At 38.4% G+C, this 17413-nt stretch overlaps 1 protein-coding gene and 1 pseudogene across 3 annotated transcripts in view; one reads left to right on the plus strand and one right to left on the minus strand.

The window, feature by feature from the left end:
• The window catches only part of MXI1 (MAX interactor 1, dimerization protein), a 73243-nt gene that overhangs the window by 41686 nt on the left and 14144 nt on the right, over positions 1-17413 (minus strand). For 2 of the 3 annotated variants that reach the window (XM_011363758.2, XM_023532730.1), the window contains exon 2: positions 11257-11389. In XM_011363758.2, coding sequence (XP_011362060.1) covers positions 11257-11389 — 133 coding nt within the window. Of the gene's footprint in view, positions 1-11256; positions 11390-12802; positions 13116-17413 lie in introns of those variants that run through there. The other variant, XM_011363759.2, reaches the window with a different exon arrangement.
• On the plus strand, positions 6243-6361 carry LOC111742267 (annotated as a pseudogene).

The following is a 17413-nucleotide window of genomic DNA, read 5'->3' on the forward strand; positions in this document are numbered from 1 at the left end:
CAAGAATGTTTACTCTCACCATTTCTATTCAGAAGTACACTAAAGGTCCTAGCTAGTGAAATAAGGCAAGAAAAATATACAGAATGGAACAGAAGAAGTAAAAACATCTTTACTACAAACAACATTATTTATTGCCTATTTAGAAAGTCCTTAGGAATGCACAAATTACTAGAATTAATGAGTTTAGCAAAATCAATATACTGAATTCAATTGCCATTTACAAAAGCATCAAAGAATATTAAATACTTAAGGATGAATTTAACAAACTACCTGCATGAGCCACACTCTGAAAAACTACAAAATACTTCTGAACTTTAAAAACATCTAAATAACTGAATAAATGGAAAGACATACTATGTTTATGAATCAGAAGAATCACTATCGTTTGGATATGTCAAGTCTCCCCAAATTAATCTATAGATTCAATACAATCCCAATCAAAATTCTAGTAGGCTTTGTTGTAGAAATGGACAAGCAGGTTCTATAATGTATGTGAAAATGAAAAGACCTAGAATAGTTAAGGAACTTTTGAAAAAGAAAAACCAAGTTGGAAGACTTACACTACCTGACTTCATAACTTATTAGAAAAGCTACAGTGATTATGACACTATGGTATTGGAGTAAGGATAAATATTGAGATCAATGGAAAAAATAGTTCAGAAATATTCACACACATGTGGTCAATTGATTTTTTACAAAGATGCTGAGGCAATTCAATGTAGAACATACAGTCTTTTCAATAAATGGTACTGGAACACCTGGATATCCATTTGCCAAAAAGTAAACTTCAACCTTTACCTCACACTGTCTACAAAAATTAACTCTAAATGAGTCTTAGACCTAAATGTAAAATCTAATACTATGAAACTGCTAAAAGAAAACATAAGAGAAAATTTTTGTGATCTTAGATTATGCAAAGATTTCTTAGGGCCTAAGAAGCAAGAGCCATAAAAGGCAATGTGACAAAATGGACTTCATCAAAATATACCAACTTTTGTTATTCAAAGACAATGTTAAGAAAATGACAAAGGCAAATCTCTGAGTAGAAGAAAACATTTGCAAAACACATATATAATGAAGAATTTGTATTTGGAATTTATAAATAACCCTTACAACTCGACAAGAAAACAACGTAATAGAAAAAAAAGATAAAAGACATAAACAGACACTTCACCAAGGAAGGTGTATCAATGGTAAACAGGCACATAAAAAGATGCTCAAGATCATTAGTCATAAAAAAAAAAAAAGCAAATTAAAACATAGTAAGATACTATAACACACCCATTAGAATGGCTAAAATTAAGAAGCATCCAATACATACTAAAGTTATATATTACTTTGAAATAATCACTTCTTAGGTGAGAGAGCAATATTGGAAACTACAGAGAATTTTGAAGATTTCAATTACTTCTCTTAAGAATATTTTCAAAGGTTAAAGCAGGACCTTTAAAAAGATAAACCACTAATTATCTAGACTGCAACAGAATGTGTTGATAACACATTCTATTACAGAGCAACATTCTAAAAACCTTTAAAAATGGAGAGAATGTCAGCGATTTCCTAAATCACTTGACTTCCAAATTGGAATTCAATATTTTAGGAAAGAGGCATGAAATAAACATTCAGTAGGTTCAGGGCGGGTGTGGGGGAAATGAATTGTACCATAATTAACAGTATTACTCATAATAAATATAAGTTCCATTTTTTTTTAAATTGATCCTCATTTTTATTGTTAATATATTCTGTTCCTCTCTATAGTACTAGAAGCAGATACAGAAGTTATACATCTATTTCAAAGAATGTTACTGTCTAAGGGAAATACATCACATGGAAAAAGTGATTTGCAAAGGAAGTAAAGTTAGGGAGGAGAGGTTGGCAGGATAGCTGAATTAGCCTTGCTCCAAGTTGCACAAGTGTGGAGATGCCTTCTTCCAACTAGCTCCACTCCTCACTTATTAATTTAAGTGTTAAAGGAATCATTGTTTAATGTTCATTCATTCCACCTTTAATTCTTTATAGCATTTGTTGCATGTTCAAGACTCTTCATTATCTTACTACTATAAGAACAGGCCATCATTTTTTTAAGTTTTAATGAAGTATAAGTTATATACTATAAAATTCATTCATTTTATGTATATAGTTCAATGAGCTTCAGTAAATTTATACAGCTGTATAACCTTTACAATCCAATCACCCCAAAGTTCTATCATGACCATTTGCAGTCAATTTCCACTTCCACCCCTAGCCCACCACTGATCTGCTTTCTATCTCTATAGTTTTGCCTTTTTTTATAAATCTCATATAATGGAATCATATAACATATACTCTTATGTACCTGACTTCATTTACATAATGTTTTTGTGGTTCATCCATTTTGTTATATGTATCAGCTTGTTTCTTTTTATTGCTAGGTAGTTATTCCATTGTATAAATATACTACACTTTGTTTATCCATTTCCCAGTTGATGGATATTTCAATTGTTTCCAGCTTTTGGTGGTTATGAATAATGCCAAACTAACATAACTTAGCCTCCAATGAGTGTACTTGCTACAAATAAACTGACAATGAGAATAAAGATATTAAACATCCCTAGATCAGTTTCATACAAAGTAGTCAATTAAACCTAAGTTTCTCAAAAAGTCTTCTCAAAATATGTCAACACTTCATTAAAAATACCTTCTGATCTACATGATTGGGCTCAAAGTACTTAGCTATTCATTCAATTAGTAAGTATTTATTGAGCACCTACACTGAGAAGATGAAGGCTCTAATATTACAAAATCCCTACCCTCATGTAGCTCACATTCCATCATCCACTTTTTGTTTAAAAAATGCATAAATAAATAAATAAGGCAGGATTTACTAAGAAAATTACAACTACATACCATATACTATGGCACTACATTGTTAATCACCATGTGATTCTATTTAATTTATACATACTTAAAAATATTTTGATTTTATATAAATCACTGTTTCCTTAGAGGATTAAATATAGTTTTTACATTAAGTTCCATAAAAATATTAGACTTTGAGCTTTTGCTAATCCTGATGAACAATAATTCTATAGAAAAATGAGATTCGAATACTTCTTTTTTATGTATACTGCTATTTCTAGGAATGTAACCTGCCTTCCAAAGGACGACTGACTGGATAACATGTTAAAATGATAATATTAAATACACCAGTTTTAGAGCCAGGCCTAGAAGTCTAAATTTTAAATTTTAACTTATGTACATTGCCTGTTACCAACAAAGACTACAGAAAAAATCCTAAGAGACTCAGTATTAATCACAATATATTGTCCAGAATTTTTGAGGAGACTGAAGATCACTTTTGCCCTATTATTCATATAGAAGCTATCACACAGGACTATGGTGATCAAAATTAAAAACCTGAAAATTCACATTTCTTCTAACACCAAGGCACATTTACTATATTTTATTCACTAGTTTCTTTTATTACGTAAAAAGAAAGTTTCTTTATAGTTCCTGAGTATCCTATATTGTCCCTGCCTAATAAACCAAAATAAGAACAAAGGAAAACCAGTTGCTGTATCAAAATACATGACTGACCGAAGTGTAAAATTACATTCTTCTAAAATTTAAAAATGCCCATTTCAAATGGCTTCGAAACTCTCATGTGGCCTCCACAAATGGTGTTTTGTGTTCTCAAATGACTAACAAAAATATTTCATGTGATAAAAGCAAGCAAATAAATACCACCATTTTATCCAATATCATAAAAATAATAAGAAAATCCATAACACTTTTCCCTGAAATGTATATTAGTAACATTAATCACAAAATTATCTACTAAACCAAATATTTTATCTCATAAGAAATTACTTAGATAAAAACATACGAAATTTCACTCTGATACCAAGTTAGGGAGTTCTTGTACTTCTTTGAATGCAAGATAAAGTTAATCAGTAAAGAACTTATATACTGTGACTCTATAGCATTTCTGCAGCAATCTATTGTAATCTTTTCCTATAAATTTAAATAATTTACTCTGTACTTCCACCTAATATAAATAAAAATGGCCACGGTGAAAACATATAACTGACATACTATTTACCATTTTATAATAAATTTATCATATCTTTCCAAATATACCATAAGCTTCTCTATGATAGGGAAGTATGTACAGCAACAGTTCTATGTACAGCTCAATAAATTTGGTTACTAATTACCTTTAAGAGAGCAGTTTCAATAGCTGGTGAAAAAGGAAGCAAATTGCAGAGTGAAATAGAACACTGGTGAAAAGAAATTAAAGCAGAAGGTATAGACCAGATGTACCAGGCATTTGGCAGAGCAGAAAAGGGAGCACTAACACATATATTTCAGGTCACAGTCATTGAGTCTTAGTTTTTAAGTAAATTATTGCTAAGGCCTGTTTGCTGATCCCAGAGAAATAAATACCAAAAATTAGTCCTATCTCCTAATTCTACCTGTGGAAGTTACTTTGCATACCAGCCCAGTTTCCTCACCAAAAAAAAAAAAAAGGGGCGGGGGAGGGGGTAGGGGAATTCCATTTTACCTTATAGTATTGTTCTGAAATTCAAATGAGATAATATGTTAATAAGCTTTATAAACAATTGGTATATTAAATACAAGGTCTTTTATTATTATTGAAGATGGGTTCTACCCTTTGTCCCAGCTTTCTAATCTTCACGTTTATCCTATGGATCTAAGTGGACAAACGCACAAAAGCAACTGTGCAAAGATGTTCATAGTGGCCTTATTTGGAATGAAAAAAAAAAAATCTAAAAATAAATGTTATCAATGGATGATTGACTTAAGAAATTATGGTACATGAAATAGGATATTACGCTGTAATTAAAAATGATTTAACAGATGTATATGAACATGAAAAAATGTTCAGGATAAATGAAAGCAACATTGCAAAAGATTCAGCCCAGGGATACTTTCCTCCATCTATTAGACTTGATCAGCTCCTCTGTTATATCTCTTATAAGATCTTCTATTTTCCCTATATTAAGCAGTTTGAAATAATATTTATGTTTAACTGATAACACATTACCTTTATTAGATGGTAATGAAGATGGTATACAAACCGCCCCTCCACCCCCTTCCCCCACACACATGGGGGGAAAAAAAAAAAGTCTGCCAGTATTTTAAAATGCAGGAAGCCAAAATGAAAAATAAAATCTAGCCAAAAAAAAAAAAAAAAATGCATGCTTAAATTACATCAGCACTACTGACCAAAACGAGATCTAGGAATATATTTTGTCAAATCATATCATCAAAACACTTTGGTTAGGTTAGTGTCTGAAAAACTGTCTTCACTTACAAAATGACAAAAAAAATCATGCTATATCCAAGAGGAGGCAATGCTGTTTCATTTGTAAGGAGACATATAGAAGAGAAAGCTTTCTTCAAGACAAAAGCTCTGCCTGGTTAGAACGATGCACATACTGCTTAAAATCCAGTTTGATATTAAATTCAACCACCACCTATAGCCTTAACTCTTGGGCAAATCACTTACCATCTCTAGGCCACATGTGCTTTAATCATAAAATGAGTGATAATATCCTACCTTCATAAAGCAGAGAACTGTACCCAGATGAAATCTTGAATTCCCTTTCTATGATTTGTGATCTTCCACATCATATATTTAATATTCTGGCAAAAGGTCTCAAACACGAACAGAAGCAGATATCCTCCTGACTTACAAGGCATGATCATGTAAGTTTCCTTCGAAAGATACTTCTATAGAGTAATATATCTTTAAGTATTCCAGAACAGCAAACTTACGCTTCAATGAAGCATTTAACGGAAAGTCGGAGTTTGTTTAGAATAAACAAAAGCAAGGGGCCAGGCATTCGAGCAAATTGAGGCTTGACTAACTTTATGGTAAGAGTTGAGTTAGAAACATGCATATGTGAAATATGCCCATTCTGTATTTGCTCTTCTGACTTTCAGAAACAGTGATTAATTCTCTACATAATTCAGAATTTGAGTAGAAGACCTAAGTGGGAAAGTTTTCTTTTTCTGTTCTTCAAGAGGGTGGTAATGTTATATATTCCATAGCCTAAAGGGGATAATTGTACAGAATGTTTCTTGAACATTGAACAAAGGCATTAAGAATTTTTCATTTAAACTTGGTTTTAGTGGAAGACAGAAAATATCACAGAACATGTCACACAGGATATGTTAATCATTCAATATTCGGAAAATACTGAAGAACAATACTAACATCATTAAGAGTTTAACTGGTCTATGACCATGCTACCCTGAACAAACCTGATTCCATCTGATCTTGGAAGCTAAGCAGGGTCAGGCCTGGTTAGTACTTGAATGGGAGACCACCTAAGAAGACCAGGTGCTGTAGGCTTAAAAAATAAAAAAATAAGGGATTGTAAACCGACAAGGTCATTGCAATCTGTGAGGTCAACCAAGGGTTGCCTCACCTAAAAAAATATATTTAAAAAAAAAGAGTTTAACTGCTACTAATGTCCACTTTTGTCCTGAAACTTTGGGAGTCATCTATTGGACAAAGACACAGAAATTATTTCTTAATACAGAAAATTTGAAAATCACAGAATAGAATAAATTTCAGAAAAAATAAAAAGGCTGCATCCAATTATTCTGTGAACAAGTAAGTACATGTTTAAGAACAAAAACAGAAGATAATACAACAGAGTAAGTGCGGAAGCAGATATAAAATCCAGCTATCTTCTATTAAGCCAGACGTTAAAGCTTTTAATGAAAATGCAAAAAAAAAAGAATAAAAACAGAAGATACAACAAATCTCAAGTTACTTTCACTGGGAAAAAAATCCTCTATAACCATCTTAGAAAATTCACCACCATCCTCCTAAAAATCTAATAATCCATCAGTAAGACAGCCAAAATATATATATAACTGAAAACATAATACAATCATTTCCTCTAAAATAAGACTAAAACATTTCATTATTCTGTAGTTGAAAAAAAGTTAAACTAAAGCCTTACAATGAAAGTTGTTTTGCTTTTTAGTGTCCTCAATCTTAGCAGATGGAATTGAAATACTGCTGCTCTTGTGATTCTTTAGTAGCCAAAGGATATCGAAGAGAAATAATTTTTCATCAGCTTGACTTTAAAACATAAATTGGTACTCACTACTTTTAGATCACCTTAAAATAATGCAATTACTATGTAAGTGTCACAGGCACATACCAATACTTATTGCCAGTATCTAACAGACCTATGGTTCTTTGCATACACAAATTCTGGTATTTTATTTTTATGACATAGGATGACAATAAGTGTTCTTTAAAATTAATTGTAGCATTCTACACTGGCATTATGAAGATTTTTATTCTTAAAGTACTACATATTGTTTTCCTTTCCAAATATTTAACATTAACATCCTTTAGAATACAAAGTAATTGAAGAGTTCGACAGAGTTGCAAATTCTTCCATCATTTTTCCTTCCAGAGTCTAATTATGGTACTCGGCACAAAAGGAAAAGTCAGCTCCAATTAAGAATGGTCTAACTGAAGTTTGAAAACCTTCAATTCTTTAAGAAACATTTACTGTGTACACTGTACTGTGATAGATACTGGGGATAAATATTTAAGTGGGAGAGATTCAACTCCTGCCTTCTTGGAGTTTTTAGTCCAATGAACGAGACATGAATTAATCAAACAATCAGATAACTGTATTTCTACAAACTGTGATTAAGACTATGAAGGAAAAGCAGAGTATGTGAACACCTGTTCTACTTTGGCAGATAAGGAAAGACTTTCCTGAAGAAGTTATGATTAAACTGAAGTAAGAGTGTTATTAGAGATAATTGGCAAAAGGGGAAGAAAAATGACTTCCAAGAGAACAGGGTATGTGCAAAGAGAAAGAAGGAAACATTGTATATTGAAGAAATTGAGAGAAGGCTAGCTGATATAATTCATCAAAATTGTATTGGAGGTAACAGTGGTTGTAGGGATACCAGTTAGGAGGTTATGGCAGTTGTCCAGGTGAGAGATGATGGTATCTTAGATTAGGAGGGTAGTAATGAAGATAGAAAACAAGGCAGATTCAAGAGATACTTAGGAGGAGTCACAGAGTAGAGTTAGTAGAGTTTTAAAGATGACAGATCTTGAGATTTTTCAGTTGCGAGATGAAAAGGTAAAGAAAAGCAGGGAATTTGAGCTTATCTGATGCTCCTCAGTGAGCTGGATAGCAACTACAGCCAGGTTTTCTAATAGCTAATAGCAGTATCATTTTGGCAAGGGTGATTTTAGGAAGTGTGCTGGAAGGCCATGATCAAGAATACAGTAAAGTCAACCATGAATTTAAAAAATAAAATAATTATATATTATATATGACCCAAATGTCAGTTCGAAGGATCCCAAATGATAAAATTACTGGGATTTTCAAGGTATAAGCTTGAAACACCAAATTATATCACTATTTTCTCTCCTTTGTACTTCTGTGAAAATAAGATTTCAAGACTTGGGGGAAAGGAGGAATAGGAATTTATGAAGCATCTCACAACATAAATTTATAAAATTATAAACATTTTATATCAGGAATATCATACTGAGAATATTAGGGAAAAAAAGTCAACCAATATTATATCTTAAAGATCCTACAATGTTAGGGAAATAAATGTCATTTCATGGCATACAAGATATCAATGTTCAAAATGCATAGCTTTTCAATCAGGAAAATAAGAAATACATACTCATCAACTCTATTCCTTTCCTTGTTTCAGATGACAAATAAATGGAAATTTTTACAAGTTTTCTTTTCTTCTGCTTTATGTAACCAGTATAATAAAACCTCTATTAAATCCAGTAATAGGCTTAACATTAACAGGAAGTCTACAGTTTCCCCTTACAAATGAACTAACAACACTGTTTCCCAAGTACCCCAGCATTAAAATTTGATCCTTGGCTCCCATACTTCTTGAAGCAGAAATTTTAAAAAATGATAAGAAGAAACAATTTCCAGTGTTTCACTTTAACATCCTAGTCTTCACCTACAGGCCCCAGCCTAAACCCCACACGAGTGTAAACTGAGATAATATTTTCTAAAATTTCTCTCCCTCGCCCTCTCCCTCTCCCTTCCCCTCCCCTCTTTTCTCCCCTCCTTTCCCTCTCTCTCCCTTCCCCTCCCCTCTTTTCTCCCCTCCTTTCTCTCTCTCTCTCCTCCTTCCTCCCTCCCTCTCTCACATACACCTTATATTCCCATGAAAAATTTCCTTAGTCTTAGGTGGTCCAATGTACATGTATTTTCCATTGGGAATTATAAGAACAACATAGCATGTTTGTAGTTTTACAAATTTTCTGACATGCTGTGCTAAAACACACAGTAATTAGCACTGTGGTCCCGCACACAACAGAATTCTAATAGGAGCACTAGCATTTAAGAGAAATACCACTTAGTCAAAACCCCAAGCTGAGCAAAGTATAAGTCAATAGATGGCAAAGACTTATTAATAACCTATAATATAATTAGTAAAATCTAGAAATGTGCATCTTATTTATGCCTCTATATTTTTTGAGTTGTTAGTAAAAATGTCACATCAACAGCGATGGGGTGGCATAGTGAATAACTAATACAGTAACTGATCTCTAAAATTATTAATATATCAAGAACAAATCAAGAACTTTAGGAGAAGAAAGGCCCTTGGGGAGTATGTAGTCCATCCCCTCGTTTTATAAATAAGAACAGTAAAGGACAGAGAGAAAATGCAATGAGATCATATATCTGATTTCTAGAAGATAAAAAGACTCAAATACTTGTAACATGACAGAACCCAGGTCTAGTTTCCTATCTGGTACTCTTTCTGTGTCTCTAAATTAAAAAAAGAAAAAAAATTTTAATTTACATATAGATTGAAAAACCCATAAATTCCTGAATATAAATCTTAATTGCTGATACTTTAACCAGATAAACTATGAAGAACAAGTAAATTTATATACTTTTAAATGCTCTATATCATACTACATATTTTCTTCCCTAACCTACTATACCACAACAAACCCTCTAGACTCACATGTAAATGTAAATATAACATATTCAGCTTATGGCTAATTATTTTTAGAATTAAGTTTAAAAAATACAGAAGAGTCAATGAAAAAAAGAAGCCAAAAAGGGAAACACATAGCTTTAAAGATGAGTCAAAGAGAGAAGAGTGAAAACTAGTTTTGCTTCAGTGATGTCAGAAATGTAGAGTAGGAAGATCCAATCTTTTGAACTCTGTTATCTACCGGAGCCTCAGGTTTTCTGCATCAACTAGTAAGATCCCCTATTCCTGCTCTCTGACTACCCAACTATCTGTCTGGAGCTCCCCAAAGCCTTCAAGTAAACTTAATTACCCAGAGATTGCTCTGTGCTCCTTCAAAATAAATGTTTACATTCTCTAGACAAAGCTTTGGGAATGAGGAAAAAGGTCTCATCTAATTCCTCTTATCAATGGAAAAGACAGCATCTATTGATTTTAAGATAGCTGTACAAAAACTTCATATGAGATGAATCCTTAGAATTTACTGGTCTTCTGGAACAAAAACAGAGGAGATAGCCAGACACTATCAAAACTTTTCAAAAAATGGAAGTCAACTATGTCTTGAATATATCCAGACAAGCATTTTCTAGGGATCTGTTCTGACTGAAGAATAAGCGACTTTCCTTTTTTCTTCATCTTTTTCTTTTGACTTTAAAAGCTCTTTTACCAATTCAATCTTATCATTAAATTAGAGGCAAAACTTTCACAGTATGTTGTCCCCCTTCATCTTTAAACAACAAACAGACTGACCATGCCCACTATCTTCTTACTCTACCTAATAATATTTCTGTTCCTTTAACAAAACTCTTGATTCTGCTTTCTATCCTGCCTGAGCTATTCCCGATTTTTAAAAATTCTTCTTGGATTGTCCAAGTTTAAAGCTGGCCCAAGATTACTTTTAGCATGCAGTTGCATGCATGGACACATGCTGCCAAGTCTCTCAACTGACTGTCCCTCTCAGTCATAAATCTCCTCACTTAATAATCCCATCAAGAATTTCTTTGGTTGTCTTTCCAGATTCTATTCCTTCCCTTCCACACAAACTCAGGTTATAATTTCCAGACTTTATTATTTTTAAAGGGCCCAATCCTCAGGGGTGGTGGTAAAGGAACCCATTTGGCTGTTCAGTGTAGCTCCAGACTTGGTATTAGAGAACTGAGGTCCCTAGGCCTGGCACTTCTGCTTCTGTGTATGCTCCCTTCCTCTGGCTGCCCTTTCTAAACCTCCCCAGCTTGCTACCTGTTGGCAGTGCTGGTGGTGCTGCTCCCACTGCTGTGTTTCTGTGCCCGGCTCAACCTCCGTGGGGGCTTTGAATGCTGCAGCCGGGGGCTCGGCATGGAGGGAAACGTTGAGGCATAGCCATGTTCACACTCTAAAGAGACAGCAAGAAAAGAAGATATGAGATATACCAAAATCCATGGATCCACAGACCTGAAGTCCTTGTAGTAACAGACTGTTAAAACAGGAGAAGGAAAAGATGTAATATTTTCACACTCTTTTGGGTTGGAAGATAAAATTCCCAGTCCTTACCTGAATAGCAATCCTGCGACATTACATGCAGACCTAACCAACCTAACCCATCTCCTCCTCCGTCACACCGAGAAGGTGGTTGGTTAGGTCTGCATGTAATGTTGCAAGGTGTATGACTACTTCCTCTAAACCAGGTAATTTATCCCTCTACAAAATCCTTTTCTCCAAGAATTCTTGACTCAAACATCCTAATTTCTGAGCCCCGTTACCATTCACCTCAATTATTTCACTTGCCTCAAAATTCCCCTTTTAACTCTCCCCATTCTAGGTGTCACTCTAAGCCCCACATTTTTTGTGTAAACTAATTCAATTACCTAGTCCTAGAAGGATCCTTTCTCTCCTGATACCACAACTGTCAAGAGCTCCTACTCTTCGTATCCCAATCTCTGCACCTCTTTTGAGTCTGCATCCCTAAAGGAATCCAGTCTCATTACACCTTGATTCTCAGAGGTCCCGTCCCATAAGTGTGCGTCCGGCTCCCTGCTCTCAGCCCTTTCTCCCCCATCCATCCCTGCCTGCGCTGCTCCCACCCCCTCCTTCAGTTCTGCTCTGGCCTCCCAAGTCCTCAGATTTGCCTCCACTCTCAACACCCTCCTTCCCCTCTCTGGTTCATCTCCCCTCCTCCCCCAGCTCCGGGTTCACCCGCTCCAGCCCAGGTCGGCTCTTCAGCTCCCATCTCCTCCTCCGTCCCGCCCGGCCCGCCCCTCACACACCTCCCCATCTCGCATCCTCCTGCACAGACACAATCCCACACGCACCTCCCCTCACATGCATGCACGCATGTATACACCTCCCCTCACCCATGTGCGGCTTCTCACACACCCCCACCCCTCACAAACACGCACAACCCCTCATTCGCGCACCACTCCTCACACACACGTGCACATCCCACGACACGCGCACCTCCCCTCATATTCGCGCACCTATCCTCACGCGCGCACCCTCCTCACACGCGCGCACCTCCCTTCGCACGAGCGCTCTCCTCACACACGCACCTCCCCTCACACGCGCACCTATCCCTACACGCGCACCCTCTTCACACTCGCACACCCCTCCTCACACACGCACCTACCCTCACACGCGCACCCTCCTTCACACGCGCACTTCTCACACGCACTTCCTCACAAGCGCATCACCCCTCACACGCGCACCTCTCCTCACACGCGCACCCCTCACCCGCCGCACCGCACTCCCCCAGCGGAGCAGTAGTGTGCGGGCTCAGGAGGTGGTGGAGGCGGCGGTGCCCAGCCGTTACCTCGGTCCCGGCGCTCCAAAAACTCGGCCGCCTCCAGCAGGCGCTGCACGTTAATCATCCGCACCCGCTCCATGGGTAAGCGGTGGCAACCGGGGCCTCTCCACACTCCCTTCCCTGGCCGACAGGAGGCGCCGCAGGCGGCTATAGTCTGGCACCGCCCCAGGACATGTGCGGCGGGCCAGCGGGCCAACCCCGCGGCTGCTAAGCGCACTGTCAGCTGCCCCAGAGCCCCGTGGTCCCCACTACTCCAGCTGCCCGGGCTGCGCAGACGGCAGCCCGCGCGCGGTTTGTTTACCTCTCCGTGCGAGCACGGGGGAGGGGCGGGTGCAGCGCCGCGGCCCGCCCCCTCCCGCCCCTTCCTTTACCTCCTGGGAAATGTAGTTCCGCCTCCCCGCCCCACTGCACGCCGGGAGTCGTAGTACGCACGCCGCTGTAGTGCGCCTGCGCCGTGCGGAATTCCGCAGTGGCCGCTGGGGTGTGTAGTCACCTTTGGCTTCTCTCTCCAGGGTAGAAAGCTTAAGTTATCTGGGCTTTTGCTTCTTTGAGGGAAGGATTTGGGCGAGCCGTGAGTCTACTCCCGGTAAGCCGTATTTTCAGCGACTCCCGGCAGGTGCTCAGTAGTTGGAGCATTCTTTATCCGAAGTTCCAGTTCTCTATTTCCTATTTCTTTCTCGTGTAACTTCTGTGCCTCAGTTTCACCCTCTACAAAATGTGCTGCTCAGAAAGCACACACAGAAACACTTCAAAAGCCAAAATCACCGTTCAGAAATGGGATGATTTCATCAGAACCGTAGAGGGCTCTATAAGGCCCTTCTTCCACTTCAACTTCCACCTCAACTTCCACGTGGTTTGTTTTATTTTGTTTTAATCTTATTCTTTAAAATTCCTTTCTCCTTCAGCCCCTCACTAGTGATTTTAGAGGCTAGGAAACCTCTCCGGTGCTGCAAGTGAAGGATATAATTCATTGCGAAAAAATGACTTGGTGCTGAAGTCACACAGGGTTCAATTGAAATCCTGACTTTGCTACTTACACTAGTTGTGTGGACTCTTCAAGACTCATTTTCCTCATGTGTAAAACGGGTATAATTACTCCATTTAACCAAACGTTGACAGCCTGAGTGTGCTGGGCACTGTACAAGACAATGTGTACAGTAATAATAAGCCCTACTGACTATACACTCCTGTTTCTCTTAAGGAGTGTATAGTCAGTAGCCCTTATTATAAAGATTAAATGAAATAATTCCAGCACTTAGTACGTGACACTTAATAAATGGACACTATGGTGTCCATTTCCTCTCATGTTCTGTATAGAGAACTGAAAGCAGTGGCAAAAGAGAGCAGGGACCACATTAAAAAGCTGTCAATGGCTGCCCTCACCATCACCCTCTTTCCAAGTCCTCAATCTAATAAATCTTCAAAGGCTAGACCTGAGTTTCTTAGCCTCAGCATTATTGACATTTTCGGGCAAATAATTCCTTCTGGGGAGAGGGGCAGGCAACTTATGCATTGTGGGATGTTCAGCAGCTTCCCTGGCCTTTACCCACTAGATGCCAGTAACACACCACTAGCCCTCAGGTGTGACAACCAAAAATGTCTCTAGACATTGCCAAATGTCTTCTGGGGCACAAAATCACCCCTCTTGAGAACTACGGGTCTAAGAAGAGGAAGGGCAAGAGGGTAATAAATGTTGAACACACTAGGAGCAAACTGGGAATTATGTAAACATCCATAACTTTTCCCCACCCCGATTATTTTAACCTGCTAGTGGACATCCAAAATAACAGGAAGCTCTTGGTGAGGGGAGGAATTCCAGTGGCTACTGCAGAAAATACCATCTCAGGATGAAAATCTTACTCTCAAAAATGTCTTGGGCTTCATATTGCATTTTAATACCCTTTCCTTCCCTCCCTCTTTCTCTCTTCCTCTCTCCCTAACCGCGCCCCTCCCCCCCCCCACACTCCTTTTGAAAGTGAACAAGATTTCCAGTGAGGTCAAAAACTGTAAAATTTTGCCAGCCCTTTTAAATATTACACTTGGCACCACATTTAAGAACCAAATAGATGTTCCATCAGATGCAGGGAGACCCAAAATGAGAGGTGTTCACAACCCACAGGAGAATTTATTTTTTTGTAATGGCTTTGAAACAGGGACTGTGCTTTTTCAGCTGTTGGCTAAGCTGCTTCAGATCTGGGCTTTCCACCCTCAAAAAGGGACATGTTGGGTAAGGGAACAATAGATTTAAAAGAAAATACTTATTCACTCAGAACATCTATTAGTTGAGGGTAGAAATTATTAGGTTGAAAGTTAGTTTCTACCACTTGTAGAAACCCTCTATACTTTAGATCCCAGATTACTAAGGACTACCCCAGGAACTTAAAAGAAGTGGTTTTCTGACAAATAAAAGTCTACCCAGTGGGAGGCAAACTATGTGACATGCAATCAAGAAAAAGTACAAACTGAAAACACGGGTTCAAGATGGGTTTAAATCCTTAAATGATAAGCCCTAGCAGGTTATTAAGAGAAAGGAGGATGCTTGTTGCATGTGCCTGACCTTTCATAGTTGACCTCCAGATGAATTAGCTAACTGTTTTTTTAGAGCCATAGCCAAGTAGGAGATGAGGAGATGGAAAGTAGGGTGAGCCACCAAAAGGCCACTTACATATATGTTGAAGAGGAGGAGACTTGATGGTGGGCAGTGGGCAGTGGACAGTGTTAAGGGCTGCTTTATGTCTAGAAATATCCACTTTTCTAATAGCTATTGAAAGTGTCACTCCCTTCGCCCTGCTTTGGGTGACTCCCGGAATTTTTGCTTGGACATTGGCTACAAGCACAAAGCTTAGGGCTCTATCCTTGGGACAGTGATGCTACCCACAGACCACCCCTCAGCACTAGTCCCATCATGGAGGAACCCAGAGGCAGCCATGGCCCTTCTTTTGCTCGCACAAACAAATGCAGATGGGGAAACTGAGGGAAAGCATGGCTTCCAAAGTCTGGATCAAAGAAACTGGAATCTTGCCAATAGTCTCGGTGCTGTCTGCTCCCTAAAGTAGCTCTCTCAGGAAGTCTCATCCGAAGATGGAAAAAGTCTCCCAGAGTCCCCCAGACCTATAACAAACACAGCCCAATGGGGACAATCTGCTTTCTGGAGGAAGCAGGCAAAACTCTTCAACTTAGGGAGCACTTCTCTGCACAGTTTACTCAATACAGATTTTCAAATGATTTATTGTAGATTCACAAACAATGGAGGAGGCTGGTCTGTTATATCTTTTCTGCAGATAGAAGAGATGGAAAAAGGGGAAGGGACCATGAGGTGAAGCTACAGGTCCAAAGTCACTGTGTTGGTGACACCCGGTGCTTAAGAGAACTTCTTTGAAACTGCAAGGTGCTTACCCTGCAGGGCACCGTTTTCTGCAATTATCTCTAAGGACAGGGGTTTTCAAATAATCAAGGGGAGGGTGAGTCCTGCGCTCCTAAATGAGAACCATCCCCCACCCCAAAATAACAACCAAAGGTCCCCCTTCCTCCCTCAGAGTCCAGAAACATGAAGAGCAGCAGAAAACCTTTTTCTCTGCCCAGTGAGTCAGCCTTGCCTAACTTCATGCGTAAGCTCTCAAGTCAGCTCAGAGCTGCGGGGCTGTGTGTGCAGCCGAGATAAATTTGGGTCTAGAAGGGATGACGTAATGCTAAACCCGAGAGGGAGCTGCCGCCTCCCAGAGCTCCAGTCGCTAGGGCTGTAGGCTGACATCCCAATTACGCGAAAAAGCACCAAGCAACCTAGGTGCCTGAGCTGGGGAGAAAGGGACAGAAAGGATGTGGGGGTGGGAGGAAACAGCAGGGGAAGGCAGTATTAATCTGAGATCGCTGAATCTTGAAGTTTGTTGTTTTTTAACTTCAGTTTTCTGGTGAGATCAGGCCACTGTCAGAGGCTCGAACAGCTGCACTTGACTTGCATCCTGACTTATCTCTTCCCCCTTATAGAAAAGGGCATCTTATATTTTATTAAATGGCCCTTATTACAGCAGCCTAGTTTGGTGATTATAATGGATTTGGTATTTGTTAATCTCTCAACTGTCCCTTTCCTTCTTTTTTTGCATTAACTTAGATCTAAGAAGAAATCTGCATTGCAGGACTCAATTAATATGCATATCTAAGAGAGTTGCTTACTCTGGAGCACCCCACTTGAGGGTGTACCAGATAAGGTATTCAAGAGGATTTTGCTAGAGCCACGCCAAGTGAATGTTCCCCCAAATAATATTTCATGGTTTATTTCTTGGAAGTTTATATCATTAAGCTTATTGATCAATCCAGTCTTCAGAAAACTGAGGCTCAGAGAGGTATGGTAACTTACCCACGGCCACACGGCTGTCATACAAGAGTTAGCACTCAGGCCTACAGATGGTTTGTCTTGTGCCCTCTACCATTTCCATAATTCTTTTTCTGGCTGATTCATGTTTTTAAAAGTAATACAAATAAATAAAATGGAGTGAATTTTCTAGTCTTTTAAATTTGCAGAGCCCCAACCTTTAAATATCAAGATCAAGTTACATTCCAAAGAGATCCAAAGCCTACTTTTGTTTTCTGTTCAAGGTTCTTTATTCCCTAAAGAAAGGT

The sequence above is a fragment of the Pteropus vampyrus genome, unplaced genomic scaffold, assembly GCF_000151845.1.
Source record: "Pteropus vampyrus isolate Shadow unplaced genomic scaffold, Pvam_2.0 Scaffold89, whole genome shotgun sequence".
Lineage (NCBI taxonomy): Eukaryota > Metazoa > Chordata > Mammalia > Chiroptera > Pteropodidae > Pteropus > Pteropus vampyrus.